At 40.1% G+C, this 18,583-nt stretch overlaps 1 protein-coding gene across 2 annotated transcripts in view; it reads right to left on the bottom strand.

Moving 5' to 3' along the window:
- gls.S (glutaminase S homeolog) overlaps positions 1–17,031 on the bottom strand; it is a 62,769-nt gene extending 45,738 nt beyond the window's left edge. The window contains exons 1-2 of one of the 2 annotated variants that reach the window (XM_018239037.2): positions 16,541–17,031; positions 3,566–3,662 (exon numbers count right to left, since the gene is read on the bottom strand). In XM_018239037.2, coding sequence (XP_018094526.1) covers positions 3,566–3,662; positions 16,541–16,818 — 375 coding nt within the window. In that variant the 5' untranslated portion in view covers positions 16,819–17,031. The remainder of the gene's footprint in view (positions 1–3,565; positions 3,663–16,540) is intronic. The other variant, XM_018239036.2, reaches the window with a different exon arrangement.
- Between the last annotated feature and the right edge of the window lie 1,552 nt (positions 17,032–18,583).

Raw genomic sequence — 18,583 nt, 5'->3', positions numbered from 1 at the left:
CCCAACTGCTTTTTTTTCTGAATGTTGCTCACGGGTTCAAAAGGTTGGGGATCCCTGACCTAGAACAAGGCAGCTGATTAATAGACTTGTCTTTGCTGGGAAGGCTTTTGCAACATAGCTTTTGATGTAACAACCAGGAGTTTAGCAAATGCTGCTTTCAATAGCAACTGTTTTTACATATAACTTTAAAAGCACTAACATTTTTAATACATGTATATGGAAAAGTTGCTCAGGCAATTACTGCATCTAGAATGATAAATCACGCTAACCCATAAAACCAGCTGGAACAACCAGAGGGGGCCTTTTAAATACATGTGAACGTTCTATCTGTGGGAAAATAGCAAAACCACTAGTCGTCAAATTGAAATCATAAATGAATAACTCCCATAGCCACATCCAAATCCTCAGGCCTCCACTAAAAGGCACGGTTTTTTCACGAGTTAAAAGAATCATTTTTGCAGTACATATGCCTTGCCAAAAATAAGGGGGTTAAGAGATATGCATCTCACTTATTCCCCCTCAAAATAAACAGTTAATTTAAAGTTGAACAACCCCTTTAACTCTACAAAATACAAAAGCTAGGTATACTGCATAAGGCCTTATACAAACTACTAAGGAAGTGAAATAAACAAAATTAGCTTCTACCTTAAATGTGTTGTGCAAACTAAATGGGATGAAAGTCAGTTAAATCAATTTTAATTCCGTATTTTTAACACAACACAAAAAGAAGGAAAAAAAAAATCCAAGGAGGTGAATACTTATACACAGCACTATGGTTTAGTAGAAACTAAACATGGAAGGGATTTCATACCTAATCTTTTATTTTGTAAGTGATTGGTCCCTGATTAAATTAGTTTGTGTAAATCGTGGATATTCAGGATGGCCTGAAACCTGTGGGTCAGGTGGTTGCAGGCCAGAAAAACAGTTCTTTAATGTAATGTAACTAAAGTGATGTTAGACCCACCCCAGTATTAGCATCCACCAATTTTACCAGCGGCTGCCTGTTCTCAGCTTATTTACTTATCTACCTGCCCAGCCTCCCCTCTGTGACATCGAAGAAAACTGATGCTGTATCCTGCCTTACTGTAACAAAAAAAGGGATGTTTTGCTGTTAAATATGTTTCTCCGATTTCTGAAGATGAGCACAGGCACCAAGGGGTTTATCCTCGCTCTTGCTCCTTCAGTTTCAGAGCACTAACAACAACAAACTTTCTCTCCCATAGTATCCAGGTTCTCGGTAACAAAGACCACAAAATAGTCTACTCTACAAGATAACAGAATTGGATACTTGAAACTATGCCACTATCTAGCAATAGCCAATAGGGAAAGGTCTGGGTCCCCTTTTGGGAATAAATAAAGAAAAGTATGATTGTGTAATTAATAAAAATAATTATTTTTTTTCTCCGTCTTTCCTAGTGGAACAGACAGTCTAAAAACAGCTAAATGTGTAAAACACAAAGTGCCACATTGCGCAGTGTGTTTCTTGCACGCACACCCAGATGCGCCTACAGCCCTAGGAGAATGAACTCACACTCTCAGCAGAGACAATGGTGGAAAGGATCCATTTGGAACATCATCTCTGGATGTGCCTGCACCCTTATAGGCACCAAAATAGTTTTCCTAAAGAACATGTTTTAAACAGAACTTTAACAACCTGACAAAGTCCAACAAATAAGACACACTTTCCTTCTCAGATTTAGGTGCTGGATAAAACAATGGCAAAACTACCTGATTAATGTCAAAATCCAAAATAATATTTGGAAGAAAGCCGGGTCCCTGTGCACAGCACCACTTTATCCTAATGAAAAATCAACTAAGGAGATATAGAGCAAAGGGTGCCAAAGCATGACAAGCTCTGACATCCAACCGATCAAAAAAATTGCCAGCAAAGAAAAAAAAAAAATCATATTTTAAAAACTTCCTAGCATAGGAACTTTTTCTTCAAGTACTGAAAGGATATAAGCACAGCAGTCTGTTTTAGATTAAAATACAATATTTACTGTGTTAATAACAAAAGGTTAAGCATTGCAGTGTTAAAGGGATCCTGTCATGAGAAAACATGTTTTTTTCAAAACGCATCAGTTAATAGTGCTACTCCAGCAGAATTCTGCACTGAAATCCATTTCTCAAAAGAGCAAACAGATTTTTTTATAATCAAATCTGACGTGGGGCTAGACATTTTGTCAATTTCCCAGCAGCCCCTGGTCATGTGACTTGTGCCTGCACTTTATGAGAGAAATGCTTTCTGGCAGGCTGCTGTTTTTCCTTCTCAATGTAACTGAATGTGTCTCAGTGGGACATGGGTTTTTACTATTAAGTGTTGTTCTTAGATCTACCAGGCAGCTGTTATCTTGTGTTAGGGAGCTGTTATCTGGTTAACTTCCCATTGTTCTTTTTTTGGCTGCTGGGGGGGAAAGGGAGGGAGGTGATATCACTCCAACTTGCAGTACAGCAGTAAAGAGTGATTGAAGTTTATCAGAGCACAAGTCACATGACTTGGGGCAGCTGGGAAATTGACAATATGTCTAGCCCCATGTCAGATTTCAAAATTGAATGTAAAAATATCTGTTTGCTCTTTTGAGAAATGGATTTTAGTGCAGAATTCTGCTGGAGCAGCACTATTAACTGATTCATTTTGAAAAATTTTTTTTTTCCCATGACAGTATCCCTTTAATGTTACACTATGGGGGGCATGTGCAAGACTCTCTCTGTCAGTCACATACACAACCTAAAGTAATAAGTGATTGGTGCAGGATTGTATAAGGGGCCAGCTAATTGGAATTAACCATTTACACGCAGAACCATGGCAAAATATCTGGTTACTATTTTAAACCTCTTTATTTCACAAATAATAACATTCATAGAGGGGAAAAAACATCAGGACAACATTTTGATGTTAAATCCGGGAAAAAATTACTTAAAGGATAAGGAAAGGTTAAAACTAAGTAAGCCTTATCAGAAAGGTCCATCTAAATATACCAGTAAACCCCCAAAGTAATGCTGCTCTGAGTCCTCTGTCAAAAGAAACACCACATTTCTTTTCTTCTATTGTGTACACATGGGCTTCTGTATCAGACTTCCTGCCTTCAGGTTAAACCTCATTGCCCTGGGCAAGAGCATGCTCCGTTTGCTCCTCTTCCCCCTGCCCCCCTCCCTTCTCTACTGTAATCTGAGCCCAGAGCAGGGAGAGACTCAGGCAGGAAGTGATGTCACACCACGTTAATACTGCAGCTCCTATCCTAAACAAACAGAGTTTCTAGAGCTATTTACTCAGGTATTGCAAAACATTCTACAGAATAAATATAGCATTCTAGCTTGCACTATTGCAGCTAATCTATTGGCAATAAAATGCCTCCGTAGCTTTCCTTCTCCTTTAAAATCAGTGAAATGCACCCATTGAAATGCATTATAAATTTGTGGGGCTACAAAAAAAAAAAAAGTGTAAAATGCGGGAAAACTTAAAATCAGGGTACTTAAAATTGAGGTTTCACTGTAATTACATTCAATTTCAATTAAGTCATTAAATAAATACATTTAAAAATGAAAATACAGTATTTATACTTACAGTGATAAATTTATGAACTGGTATTTTTTCTTGTCCTTCTGCAATTGTGTAAAACAGCAAGTCTTCTAGACTAGGCAACAAACCTTGTTTATTATTTCTGCAACAAATATACAAGAAAATATATTAATATTTTAATTCAAAACATTTTTAACTAATCTGCTCCCTCTCCATAAGAAGGATCCTCCCCAAAAATCTAAAAGCCCTTCCTACTCACTCTATGATGTCTCTTCTTCCTATGCTTGAATTACTCCAGTAAAAGTAATCCTTTTTTTGTTTTTTACCTCAAAAAAGCATTATGGATTTGATCCATGAGAGCTAACCCTGCACATGACATCACACACCATTGTATGTTTTCAGATGCTCAGAGGTAGTAAGTAAGGAAGTAAGGGTCCTGAGTAAGGTATTTAAAGGGGTTGTTCACCTTTAAATTAACATCTAACATGATATAGAAAGAGATATTCCGAGCCAATTTTCGATTGGTTTTCATTTTATTATTAGTGGCTTTTGGAGTGATTTAGATTGATTTGAACAAGAGACTGGAATATGAATAGGACAGCGTCTGAACAGAAAGATGAGTAATGAAAAATAACAACAAACTCATCGCTTCGAAATATGTTGTCGTTCTATAAATACATGTTAATAATAACTTGCAGCCTTAAAAAAAATACATTTGTTTTTAGATGGGGTCAGTGACCCTCATTCGAAAGCGGGGAAGAGTTATAAGAAGGCGGCAAATAATTCAAAACCTACAAAAAATAAAAACCAATTGAAAAGTTGCTTAGAATGAGCCATTCTATAACATACTAAAAGGTGAACCATACTCTAAAGTAGTGATCTATTCTAAACAGTCTCATTTCTTTCTGGGTTTTTTTCCTGCATAGTTCTGGGCTATTCCCTTTCCTCAAAACTGTTTTTAGGGATTTGACATCTCTGAGTCATTAAACTTATGGCTGTCAGGGTGCATTAAGATAGTTCGGTTTGTTTGCCTTGATATATAACTTGACACCTCTGGGTAATCTTATCTGAAGGCAGCCATGCATTTAGGTAAAGGGCTCTTTGTCTTCCCTACCTCTACTAGTTCTTTCAAGGGAATAGCAACAGTCCTGTGTTAAGGTGGCAATAGACTCAAAGATCCGCTCGTTTGGCGACATCGCCAAACGAGCAGATCTTTCCCCGATATGCCACTAACGGCATGGCTATATCGGGGGTAATTCGAACGTTCAGCCGTATGGCCAAACGATCGAATTACGATGCACCAAGGGGCTCCGACGGGTCGGTTGGTTAAAAATCCAACCTTCCCGATCGATGTCGTGGCCAGATATCGATCGGGAAGACCCGTCGGAAGCCCCCACACACGGGCAGATAAGCTGTCAAATCGGTCCAAACGACCGATATCGGCAGCTTTATCTGCCCGTGTATGGCCAACCATTACATACAGACAGAAGGGGACTACTGTACTGGCTTTGCAGTTGCTCTGGAGTGTCTGTGGAGGTTTGCAACAACATCTGAGAACTGGCTAAATTTGAATGCATACCTGAACAGCCTCTGATAAATGTAATCATGCAGTTAGCTACAACACTGGGGTTTCCCCACTCTATAACAGCTACTTTAGCCAAATTGTTTCTTGGGCTTTCCAGTTGTTCTGGATAGATACCTTGTTAGGGTTGTGACACACTGGCAGATTCGGGGAGAATTAGTTGCCTGACGACTAATCGCCCCTTCTTCTGGGTGACAATCTCCCCAAACTGCTTTCGTGTGTCTTCCCATCCGCTGTAATGAAAAGTCGCCTGCGCTTAAAACACACGTGCCACTTCGTTTTCCAAAGTCTCCCGAAGTTGCCTCACGAAGAAACAGCGTAGGCGACTTTTCATTATAGCGAAAGAAAGGACACGCAAAGGCAGTTCGGGGAAGATTATCGCCCAGACGAAGAGGCGATTAGTCGCCCGGCAACTAAATCTCCCTGAATCTGCCCGTTTGTCTCAACCCTTAGGAGCAACCTGGCTGAATGTTTACAGGGTGTAACACAGATTTCTGTAGTGCCTTGACTGGATTATATAATGTATACTTGAGCAGCCTTGCTCCAGTGTTGCTGTTCCAATGCTAAACGAGATTATAGGATCAAAGATGTGTGAAAGGTAATTCATTGCTTGTGTCAATGTATGTCACCCCTCCTAGAGCGGCTTTAGAAGGTGAAAATGAAATTTTACACTTCAATATTAGAAAAACTGTCACAACTGGAAAATAGAAAGTAATTGCAAAAAGTCTTTATTTCTATTCAACAATCTGAAACCAACTGAACTGAAAAAGAAGTACCAAATAACTAATATATCTATTTAGAGCACTTTCCAGAGATACTGAACCCCTCCCAGAGCTGCTTTATAAGAAAGTGAAAGGTGAATGTGATGGACAGGGCTTTAGTGGCCAAGTGAAACTAGGGCAAGTCAGGGTTGGAACAGGTTTGTATTTGGGAAGGGTCAGGCCAGCACCAAAGGCCCCACCAGCCCTGCAGCCTGAATGTTTTGCTCCCCAAACACAACCTGGTTCTGATACTGAACTGCCCAATTTCACAATCCCCAGCCCATCTTCAATGACACTGGTACTGAGCAAGTGTCCAGATAGACCTAATGACAGTGTGCCACTAGCAGCAAAATGGTATAAGTCTTTTCTATTTGTAGATCTTTTGGGACTAAGAAAAACTTTCAGACTAAACAATTTTAACTGGTCAGGGGCTTTGTGTTTCCTACCAGAAAGTTTACCAGAGAGTTTCTCTTACCAGGCTGGCTTTGTGCTTGATAAGCATATGTCATTCTCAGTGTACATGAGGGAGGGCCCTGGTGTAGGCATGCATTATAAGCTACAGCAAAACTGTATTTAATTTAGTGTTCTATTACGGCATACTTTTAAAGCGGCAACTAGCCAATCTTATGGTACAAGACTATATGCATGTCTAGCAGTTGGTTGGCTGGTATATAGCAGCAATTATAAATCATGGCAAGTTGATCCTTAAAAGCTGCAGCAGCAAATGTTCACTGTGCCCCAATAAAGTTGGTTTCACTTACAGGTTTTGTAAGGATTCTGCAAGGTTTCTGGGAGCAGCCAGTATGTATGTGTTAAGCTACATGTTTTAATGTGCCTTTAATATGCAAACTTTGAAAGTGGCAGTCTAACAATATGTATATTCAATAGCTGCATCATAACAGAGTATGTTTTTTTGTCTTCCTGCCTATAGTTCAGTTGGATTGGCCATTGCTATTGCTTTTTGAAATAATTACTTTGTACAGCTGAATTTTCCATGGCAGAGATGAGGTGCCTCCATTGGAGAGGATTGGGTGGGATATTTGTGCTTTCATCCTGCCAAGATTCAGGAAGCAGGGCTTACAGATTAGGAACATCAAGGTGGGGCCCTTTTCCTAGTTTTGGAAATGCATTCCATGGAAATGTATTGTTTAATACAGAAATGTCTGACCAGTGCCTTACAGCTGTCTCCAAGTTACCATATGCTTACTGCCCATAGGCCATGATGCCCTGTGGTTATTGGCAGAATTCTCAAGTTAGACTCATTATATTTGTTGTTCAGCTGATGTTGTAAGATTTTATTCACTTCAGGTTTGTGTTGTATTTACTGGTGAAGTACCATCACATCACAGACTCCAAGGGTTTGAAGGTGAACAACCCCTTTGTTTCTATGGTCTCCCTGAATAGAGTAAAACTTTCTGCTACAATACAACATAGTTAGTAAAACAAGGTGCATAACTGTGGCAGATTTTAGGAAATAAAGCCGATTCGGTAACTTTAAGGAGAAGGAAAGTTATAAGTATAAAATCTGTAAGATGTGAGTGATCCGGCACAACATTTTTTTACTTCAGAATATTAGTCAGTTGAAGCTATTTATGATCACAGAATTGTGTGTGATCATAATGATAAATGAAAACACACTGATAGCCCCAATAGCCCCACCTTTGTGTTGTTCATTGCGATCTGGGCGTAAAGGCAAAGGAAGCAGACCATGCAGTTGCAGAGAAGAATCACACATGAGAAAATGAAGGGCCTCATTCACAACTACCACAAAAGACTACAAACCATCATTAAAGGGGAAGGAAACCTAGTCGGCGCAAACCCCCCACCAGAGAAGAATCACACATGAGAAAATGAAGGGCCTCATTCACAACTACCACAAAAGACTACAAACCATCATTAAAGGGGAAGGAAACCTAGTCGGCGCAAACCCCCCACCCCCCCTCCCGTTTGTTGCCCACCCTCCCCCCCAGCCTACCCGTCCCGCTGGGCAAATGCCCCTAACTTGTTACTTACCCTTCTGCGCAGGTCCAGTCCAGGGAGTTCACCGACGACATCTTCTTCCACGCGATCTTCTTCCTGCTTTGAACGGCGCATGCGCAGTAGGATCATTTCGCCGGTACGATCTACTGCGCATGCGCGTAACTTTTGGCGCATGCGCAGTAGATCCGTACCGGCGAAATGATCCTACTGCGCATGCGCCAAAACGCCGTTCACAGCAGGAAGAAGATCGCGTGGAAGAAGATGTCGTCGGTGAACTCCCTGGACTGGACCTGCGCAGAAGGGTAAGTAACAAGTTAGGGGCATTTGCCCAGCGGGACGGGTAGGCCAGGGGGGAGGAGGGAGGGTGGGCAACAAACGGGATGGGGAGTGGGGGGTTTGCGCTGACTAGGTTTCCTTCCCCTTTAATGCTAAAGGCAGCAATACAAGATATTATGTGCGAAGGGTATGCAAACCTTTGAAAAGGACTCTTATTATATCCTATATTAGTTACTATCTAAATGTGTGGTATAATTAAAAATACTATTATATATAAAACCTATAAATAATAAATATTAATTATAGGTTTCTACTGCTAACTTAGGCTAAATTTAGGGATGCACCAAAGCCAGGATTCGGTTTGGTATTTGGCCAGGATTCGGCCATTTTCAGCAGGATTCAGATTCGACAGAATCCTTGTGCCTGGCCAAACCGAATCCTTAAAATCATGTGACTTTTCCCTCACTGATTTGCATATGCAAATTAGGGTTCGGATTCAGTTCGGTATTAGCCCGAATCTTTCACAAAGGATTCGGGGGTTCAGCCAAATCCGAAAAAGTGGATTCGGTGCATTCCTAGCTAAGTTTACTTATGATTTTTCTTAGCACTGCTACAGAAATCAGCATACTTTCCATAGTAAGGTCATGTGTTCTGTGCTACACCTCAAATTGAAAAGTCAGTTAGCATTGTAATTTAAAAGAACATTAGCTAAAAAGCTGAAGGCAAAGACTTCGAAGGTAATTAAGCCAGAGATATTACCTGGGCGACATGCAACATTAAGCTTAGGGAAATTAATGCATGGCTGAGAGACTGGAGGAGATATTTGAGTTTTTTTGAGAACTGGGCATATTTTTCCATTTGTTACAGATTCTTTGCCAGGGATAGGCTGCACCTTTGAGGAAGAAGATGGCTAGAAGGCTGGGGTTGATTTTAAACTAGGCATGGGGGAGGGTACAGTGAGTAATATACTGTATGTGGAAGATAGGTTAGATGAGGTTTAGGGCATAGCTGGGGTGGAGATTTGTTTGGGGATAAATACAACAATTTTTATTTACACAATTTCCTCTAGGGCAGTGATGCTTAACCAGTGGCTTGTGAGCAACATGTTATTCACCAACCCCTTGGATGTTGCTCTCAGTGGCCTAAAGCAAGTTTTTTAAATTCTGGTTTAAAGGAAAGCTTTAGTTGCATAAAAACCAGGTGCATTGCCAAACAGAGCCACCTGTAGGCTGCCAGTCCACATAAGGGCTACCAGATAGCCAATCAATTCCCTTATTTGGCATCCCTGGGGACTTTTTTCATGTTTGTGTTGCTCTCAGGGTTTGGGGACCCCTGCTCTAGGGAATAGTGACCTTAATGTTTACAAAATACAAATATACACCAGAACAACAAAGATTCAAAATTTCACTCTAGCATATAACATTTTATTTTTTTAGCTGTAACATTAGTATGTAGGCAGCCATATCACAGGTCATTGCTCCAGATACTTTGCTTTCAGAAAGAGGCAGCACTTTACAATGGATCTTATTTCAGATAAGCTATTGTTTCTCCTACTCAATGTAACTGGGTGGGGTCGCAGTGGGACTTGGATTTTTTTCTATGGAGTGCTATTCTCATATATACCCTTACCTCCAAACTGTCCTGTTTTCTGTGGGAAAGTCCTGATTGACAGCTCAGCCTGAATTTATACTAAAAAGTCCAGAGTTGGTAATTAAGGGTGTGGTTGTAAAATGGACGTGGTCTAAAAAGTTCCAGCGTGCTACTAACAGCAGTGCTTCTGAATCCCTCTTTTCATTTTTCCAATGTTGGGAGGTATGCATCTACGCCAAGCAATGCAGGTGTCAGGGAGCAGTTATCCTTTTACTTTTTCATTGTTCGGAGGATAGGCTGCTGGGGGGATTAGGGAGATGTTGCAAGACCGTAACCATGAAATGAGGAACGGATTGTGGCTGACCCAAAAAAGTCATAAAGAATACAGAAAACCACCAATGCGATTAATAGGTTGCTTTCCTCAGTGGTTACAGCATTGGAAGCATACAGTTTACCACCTAAGGAGATCACGCTGTTACAAAGAAAACAAGCTAATAATAACTTTAGATCAAACTCTCCATTACATAATGGAAAAGTAGTAACCCACGCTGTATGCTGGCAAATACACGGAATTTGTTGATCAAAATGGGAGAGCTGGAGTTCATTGCATCTAATTCTCGAGTATACCAACCTGCCATAAAGCCGCTCTTCTGTCAGTTCTTCTACACGGTGAACTAACAGAAAGGGATGAAAGGATAGTGATAGTGAAAGAGATGGTGCCTTTGAACTTATGGCAGGTTGGCATATGGACATTTTTCACAATATAGAAGCTGCAGGCAGGGAGCTTGAACAAGGGGCAGTAGAGGGGGTAGAGCAGGGATCCCCAACCTTTTTCTCCCGTGAGCAACATTCAAATGTAAGAAGGTTTGGGGAGCAACATAAGCATGAAAATAGTTCCTGAGGATGCCAACGAAGGGCTGTGATTGGCTATTTGGTACCCCCTATGCGGACTGGCAGCCTACAGGAGGCTCTGTTTGGCATTACAACTGTTTTTTATGCAACCAAAAGTCTCATCCAAGCCTGGAATTCAAAATAAGCACCTGTTTTGAGGCAACTGGGAGCAACATCCAAGGGGTTGGGGAGCAACATGTTGCTCACAAGCTACTGGTTGGGGATCACTGGGGTAGAGGGTTAGGGAAGTTATACAATAAATGATAGTCATTGGTTCTCCTTTTGTTGATGATACACAATAAATGATAGTGTGTTGGGAAGTTCCTTAAAAAAAGGGGTGGTTCACCTTTTAGTGTGTTAAAGAATGGCTAATTCTAAAACTTTTCAATTGATCTTAATTTTTTATAGTTTTTTTATTTAATTACAGATATAGGATCCACGTCCCAAGCATTCTGGATAACAGGTCCCATACCTGTATTTGCCTTCTTCTTCCAACAGTTTCCAGCTTTCAAATGGGGAACACAGACCCCTCCATAGGGCTGTAGATTTATATTTTGTACAATTTTTTTTTTTTTTTTTTTTTTACTGATCTTTCTATTGGACCTCTCCTATTCATATTCCAGTTTGTCATTCAATCAATGCATGGTTGATAGGGTGGTATGGACCCTAGCAACTGTATGCTGAAAATGCAAACTGAAGAGTTGCTGAATAAAAAACACAAATAATGAGAAATCAAAACCAATTTAAAATGTTTTTTTAGAATATCACTCTCTACATCATACTAAATGTTCATTTAAAGGTGAACAATCCTTTGAAAAGGATTTGGAGATTTTTGAGGCTAATAAGCTATATAAGTATTACTTTGCCTCCATATAGGTCCCTGGTAAGGCCTCACCTGTAGTATGCAGTGCAGTTTTGAGCTACAGTTCTTAAGAAGGATATAAATAAGCTAGAAAGAGTGCAGAGTCTTGGTAAAAGGAAAGGAAGAATTCAAATATATACACCACAGGGTTGTGTTTGTCTCTGGAGCAAAGCTGCCTGCAAGAGAACATGGTTACTTTTTAGGAACACAGATGAAATTATAGACAAGATAGCAGGGAATCCTTTCTCCCTTAGAAAATATCAAAGAATGAGAGGCCATCCCTTTAAACTTGTGGAAATTAATTTTCATGTGAAACGGCGTAGGTCTTCATTGTGAGGACAGTGTCGGCCCAGGGCCCACTTATTTTGGGGGCCCATGACTTGTAAATTTTTGCCTTTATTTATTTATTTTTTAAATAAGTACTTGGTGCTGGCTCCCTCCCCTGGCCGATCCACTTACATTTCGCACTCCATGTATACATGAACTGCTGCGCGCGCTCAGGTTTTTGGTGCCCACCAGTCAGCTCTCTGCCCTGGGCCCAGCAAGGCCTTAAAATGGCCCTGAGTGAGGTTGTGGAATGCAGTACTGGGTGATGTTGTGATGGCTGGTTTGACCTTTAATTCAAGTCAGACTTTATGGTCATCTCAAATATATGCAAGTACACAGTGAGAAAATTGTAAAAAAGGTTTTAGAACCCACTAAAAGAACAATGTACAATGCATATTACAACAAACAATATGCAAAAAGTGCAATTTCGGCACAGTTCCAAGGAGCAATGTACAAAACGGCAAAAACAGTGTACATAAAAGCAATCGAATATTTTCAGTTCTCAACATTATACCACATTAAATATCAGATAAACACATTTTACAACAAAAACATATCGACTAGAAAACCCTCACTGTGAATAGAGTTGAGTGTAAGAACATGGATGACTTCTTGAACAAGTATACAATCCAAGGCTATCTACAGTTACTTTAATATAGGTATCCATATAGGCAGTTTAAATATACGAGTGTATCGATACATCTGTTTGTGTGTGACACATGTGCACTGGTGTTCATTTAGAGGAGTTCAACTTGATGGAATTTTGACCATGTAACTTTTGCACATCACTACCTGCCACAGACTTGCTTCAATCTCCATTGGTATTGGATGTCCAGGAGATTTAAAACTGAACAACACAACCAATACCTATGCACAACAGAGACTGATACAAGTTATGGCAGTAGTTATGTTCTAATCCTGGTCATTCAGGGGTTAACCAATAGTGTGGTATAATTGCTATGTGCCTATAACATCGTCCACTTTGCTTTCTATGTGCCTGCATAGTCCAATAAGAGAGTGATGGATATGGAGAAGTAAAAATTAACAAGGACAAACAGATCGAGACAAAAAAAAGCAAAAGGTTAGGATTGAAAAAAAAGCACAAAAATAAATTGGAAAGAATAAGAAAGAGGGAACAGAGGAAGAGAAGCGTGAAAGGGAATTCATATATAATGAAATGACATACAGTAGTAAAGTACATGTATGGGGGGGGAAGTGTGAGTGGATAATCAGAAAACATGGAAGAGAATGATAAAGGAAAGGGTGAAGAGACGAGACCAGAAGAGGAATGAAAAACAATGACATGAATAGAGAGAAGAAAGTTGGGATACAAATCAGAAGCAGGGAAATATTAAAAAGCAAGAAAGGGAAATAGAATAGGCAAGGGGATTAAAAATATTGGGATAACAGAAGGGAATTGGAAGAGGACAATTAGAAAGTGATAAAATGACAAAGATTTATAGAAAGAAATAGGGAGAAAATCTTGCAAAATTAAGATAACTCCTTTAAAGGGGTTGTTCACCTTCAAACAACTAGTTGGTTTCAGATAGATCACCAGAAATAACGACTTTTTCCAATGACTTTATATTTTTGTGTGACGGTTTTTGTAATATTGAAGTTTAAAGTGTCATTTCTCTCCTTCTGAAGCAGCTCTGGGAGGGGGTTGAAGATCCTATAAACTGTTCTAAATGGATACATTTAGATGATACATTTCTCTTTTATATACATATCCTTTGTCCCTACTGAGCAGAATCTCTGAGTTTCATTACAGGCAGCTGTTAGAATTGATACAATTGTTGCTAATACTCCAGAGATGCTGCTGAGAAATGTATCAACTAAATGTTGCAAAAATGTTCCTGTCTCTGGAGTTTGAGTCTGGCAGCTCAGTAATTCAGGCGCAGACTCTAAACTGTCACAATTTTGCAACATTGAGTGGATACATTTCTCAGCAGCATCTCTGGAGTATTAGCAACTATTGTATCAATTCTAACATCTGCCTGTAATGGACAAAGATAAGAAACTATATGTACCCATTTAGAACAGTTTACAGGATTGGCGACCCCCCCTCCCAGAGCTGCTTCAGAAGGAGAGAAATGACACTTTACACTTCAATATTAGAAAAACCGTCACTCATAGAAAATAGAAAGTCATTGGAAAAAGTCATTATTATTCTGGTGATCTATCTGAAACCAACTAGTTGTTTGAAGGTGAACAACCCCTTTAAACATCTATTTCTTATATAAAGAATTTCTTATAAATATCTGTATGAAAAGCATGAAGGAGGATGATTTAGACAAGCTGTTTGCAGACAGTGTCTTGAGATCTACTGATCACAAGCTAAAGCTGGCCATAGATGTTGAGATTTTTTAAAGATCCGATCCTCATCGTGAGACCACGATTTTCTTGGAATGATCGTACGAATTGACCATCAACTAAAAAGACCAATTTGCCAGGAAAACATAGATAGATTGCACTGGGCCCGACAAAGATTTTTTGACCTGGCCGATCAATTTCCTGACAGATGTCGGCCGAAAAATCGTAAGATGTACGATCGTTCGAATCCCACAATAATTTCGCTAAAATCGGTCGTTCGGCAAGAAGAATCGTCGCGTCTATGGGGAGCTTAAAGGTCTACTGGTAGATCCCAGTCTACCTTTTGGACACCCCTGCTTTAGGAGAACTAAACTCCTCCAACATCAATTTTAGCTGATAAAGCTATCTGCTATCTATGGGCTGTCAGTGTGTAGCACTCTCTGTGTAGCCAGTGTGTCTCTCTGTTTATCCTATGACTGGGGGAAGGGGGGACCAGGCTTCCCAATTACGCCCGCTAAAAGCAATTGCAAATTTTGGCGCCAAACCACCCCTATAACCGTGTTTACAGGTGTTCAGATCTTCATCCTAATGCAATACAGCCCATTTAAAATGGCAGTTATTTAAATATGCAAAATAATAAATAGAGCTGTAGAAGGCCACTTTTAATGTACAGAATCAGTTTGAGCCAGGCTTTAATTCATTTTGCTCCATGTTGTTTCTCGCTACCTGTGTGTTTATACATTGCAAGCAGGGGCAGAAAGCTACTGAAACTTTAAAGGGGTGGTTCACCTTTAAATTAACCTTTAGAATGATATATAATGGGCAATTTTAAGCAACTTTTCAATTGGTCTTCATTATTTATTTTGTATACGTTTTTAATTATTTGCCTTTTTCTTCCGACTCTTTCCAGCTTTCAAATAGGGGTCACCCCAGCTTTTCTAGATGCCTTTGAGAGTACTAAATAACAACCCTGTGGCATATAGGTGACATTAGAACTGAATTTAACCTTTCACTGGAGAAAAGGTACTGTTATTTAGGAATTAAACAACATTGTGCTCAGTGCCAGACGCCCTAGGCAACCCGTCTGGCTTTGCCGCCACCCACCTAACATGCGTGAATGAGTTTGCTGGCACGGGAACAAGCGAGCGTGTGCATATACTTGCCAATTATTTCAAAGAATACGTGAAGAGGAGCCAAGTTGGGGGACACAAGGGTCCAAACTAAGGGAAAGTGACAGAAGAGGTATGTTACTTGCACCCCTCCATCTGTAAGGCTACAAATGCATTGTTACTTTGTATTACTCCTCTCCTATTCATATTTCAGTCTTTTATTCAAATCAGTGGTTGCTAGGGTAATTTGCACCCTAGCAACCAGATTGCTGAAATTGTAAACTGGAGAGCTGTGGGAAAAAAGCTAAATAACTATATAAAAAACACAACTAATAAAAAATGAAAACAAATGGCAAATTAACTCAGAATATAGTTCAATTGGGTGGAAAAAAGACAAAGTCCATCTAGTTCAACCCCTCCAAATGAAAACCCAGCATCCACACACACCCCATACCATCACACAAATTCTATATACCCATACCTATACTAACTATAGAGTTTAGTATCACAATAGCCTTTGATATTATGTCTGTCCAAATAATCATCCAAGCCATTCTTAAAGGCATTAACTGAATCAGCCATCACAACATCACCCGGCAGTGCATTCCACAACCTCACTGTCCTGACTGTGAAGAACCCCCTACGTTGCTTCAAATGAAAGTTCTTTTCTTCTAGTCTAAAGGGGAGGCCTCTGGTACGGTGATCCACTTTATGGGTAAAAAGGTCCCCTGCTATTTGTCTATAATGTCCTCTAATGTACTTGTAAAGTGTAATCATGTCCCCCAGATTTTCAGATTCTGACTTCTCCATCCTCGGGGTTTAATCATTTCCGATAAATTCGTAAAGATTTTTTTTTTTTTTTTTAAAAAGTCCGATTTTATATATATATAAAAAAAAAATCATTAATTATTCGTGATTTTTGCATTCGGAGTTTAGTAAATTACCCCTAAAAGTTAATTTAAAGGTGAACAACCCCTATGAAAGCACCGTTTCCTATTCAATACGTGACAATTGCCATGACGTCCCAATTTCCATCAAAGGGCAACACGAGGTCAGGCAGCAACACGGCTTCTCTGAACTCACTGACTGAGAAGACACGCCGCGAAGACAGAAGCATCTACACAGTACTAGGCGGCAGTGTCTTCCTTCATTCGCCAACCTATTGCAAGGCCGTGCGCTTCCTCACAACGTCAAGCCCACCAACAAAATGACAGCGCTCCCTCACAGGAGAGTGTTACCCCAGAGTCGCCTACGTCACGGCACGCCCTAGAGCACGGCAGCGCAACACGTTTATTAGCCAGGGTTAGCGGTCCTTACACAAACACTCACTTGTCATCTCTGGAAGCGGATTCCGTTGTGGCTGGAGTTATTTTTCCGCTCTCGTTTTCCGTAGTCGTACCCTCGGATTTTGAATTGTACCTGCGAGTCGGAAGTATGCATGCGCGTGTCAGGCAATGTTTCTTCCAGCCGACTACGCCAGCTCTCTTCCGAACGATGTGAACTGGGGTGTCAATGGCAAGTCTCCGAACAGACAAAGCGGTGACCGAAGTCCTGCAGTTAGTGTTGAGTAGTTCTCTAAGCGCAACGCTGCTCGCTAGACGAATCATGTTTGTTTAGTCTGCACGTCCTCACACAACGTTGCCGCTATGTCTGATCTCTCGTACAGATAGCTTTCTACTAGAGCTACAGAGTGAAGAAACCTTCCGCAGCTACTCATTGGTTGAATGCCATATCTGTCACGATAAGGAGAAAGCCATTGGTTGGCCTGGTGGGCGCTCTGATGACGATTCTAGATAAAGGGGCGTGGTTATGCAAAGCCGTAGAATAAAGTCTTAAAATCATCATCCTGTGACGTGATATAGTTTTATTGATATAACGTACTTAAAAACGTAACTGACGTGAGGGGGAAAAAGTGACCGGCCTGTTTTTTTTTTTCTTTTTTTGTATTATGCTATGAAACGAGTGATTCTTAGATACTCAAATTATACTGTTTAGGTTTATGTATTCTGAACTCGAATGTGTTTTTAAAAGTTAATTTTTATGTTATGGGCTTCACTCTAGGGGGCACATTTATGAAGGGGCCTAGTGAATTAGAGGGAATTTTCGAAGTAAAAAAATTCAAAATTCTTAGTAGTTTTTTGGATACTGCGAGCATTGAATAGGATGCTACGACTTCGAATTCGATTTGAAGTAAAATCGTTCGAATATTCGACCATTCGATAATCAAAGTACTGTTTCTTTAAAAAAAACTTCGACTTCAATACTTCACCAAATTAAACCTGCCGAAGTGCTATGTTAGCCTATTGGGACCTTCTAGAGCAGTTTTCTACGTTTTTGGAAGTCGAAGAAAAATCGTTCGATCGATGGATGAAATCCTTCGATTCGAAGGATTTCATCGTTCGATCGAACGATTTTACTTCTACCGCTAATGGACAAATTTGATGTAAAAAAAACTTCGACTTTGATATTCGAAGTATTCCAATTCGATGGTCGAATTTCGAACCTTTTTCTACTTCGAAATTCGACCCTTGATAAATCTGCCCCTTCATGTTTTCTCCTCTTGCATCATCATATAGTCACTGAGAGATAGGGATGCACCAAATCCACTTTTTTTTGGATTCGGCCGAATCCAAAAATTAGGGGTGGGAAGGGGAAAACATTTTTTACTTCCTTGTTTTTTGGCAAAAAGTCACGTGATTTACCTCCTCGCCCCTAATTTGCATATGCAAATTCAGATTAATTTGGGCCTGGCAGAATCCTACTGAAAAAGGCAGAATCCCGAACCGAATCCTGGATTCGGTGCATCCCTACTGAGAGATGAGTGAGTTTTAGTGTTTTGTTTTATAACATTTTTCCTAAAGAAGTCAATAGCTACAATTGTATCATTGCTTATCTTAAATTACTATAAATGTATCTAAGTGCAGGTGCTGTGTATTCTGGGCTCTCTGCCAAAAAGCCTCTTATTTAAGTTTCAGAAACTTCTGGTGTCAGTGCAGGAGATCAAAGAGTAATCTGGGACTTTTTAAAGGAACAGTAACATGAAATTTTTTCTATGAAAAAATTCGTTTTCCCTTAACGAAAAAAAAACACCAGCCCACATTTAACTTTAGATTCGCAAAGACTTTATTAAGAAATCTTACCGATACTCTGCTTGCGCTCCTCTTCTAAAAAGGCGACATGGTGACGATCCATCTGGCTGCGTTCGATTTCTCCTTCCTGGCTATCTCCTATAGAAGGCAGGGAGGAGGAATCGAGCGCCGCCAGATGGATCGTCGCCATGTCGCCTTTTCAGAAGAGGAGCACAAGCGGAGTATCGGTAAGATATTTCTCAATAAATCTTTGCGAATGTAACGTTAAATGTGTGCTGGTTGT

Source organism: Xenopus laevis, chromosome 9_10S, assembly GCF_017654675.1.
Source record: "Xenopus laevis strain J_2021 chromosome 9_10S, Xenopus_laevis_v10.1, whole genome shotgun sequence".
NCBI lineage: Eukaryota > Metazoa > Chordata > Amphibia > Anura > Pipidae > Xenopus > Xenopus laevis.
The sequence above is the reverse complement of the archived record's forward strand: the minus strand, read 5'-3'. Positions and strand labels throughout refer to the sequence as shown.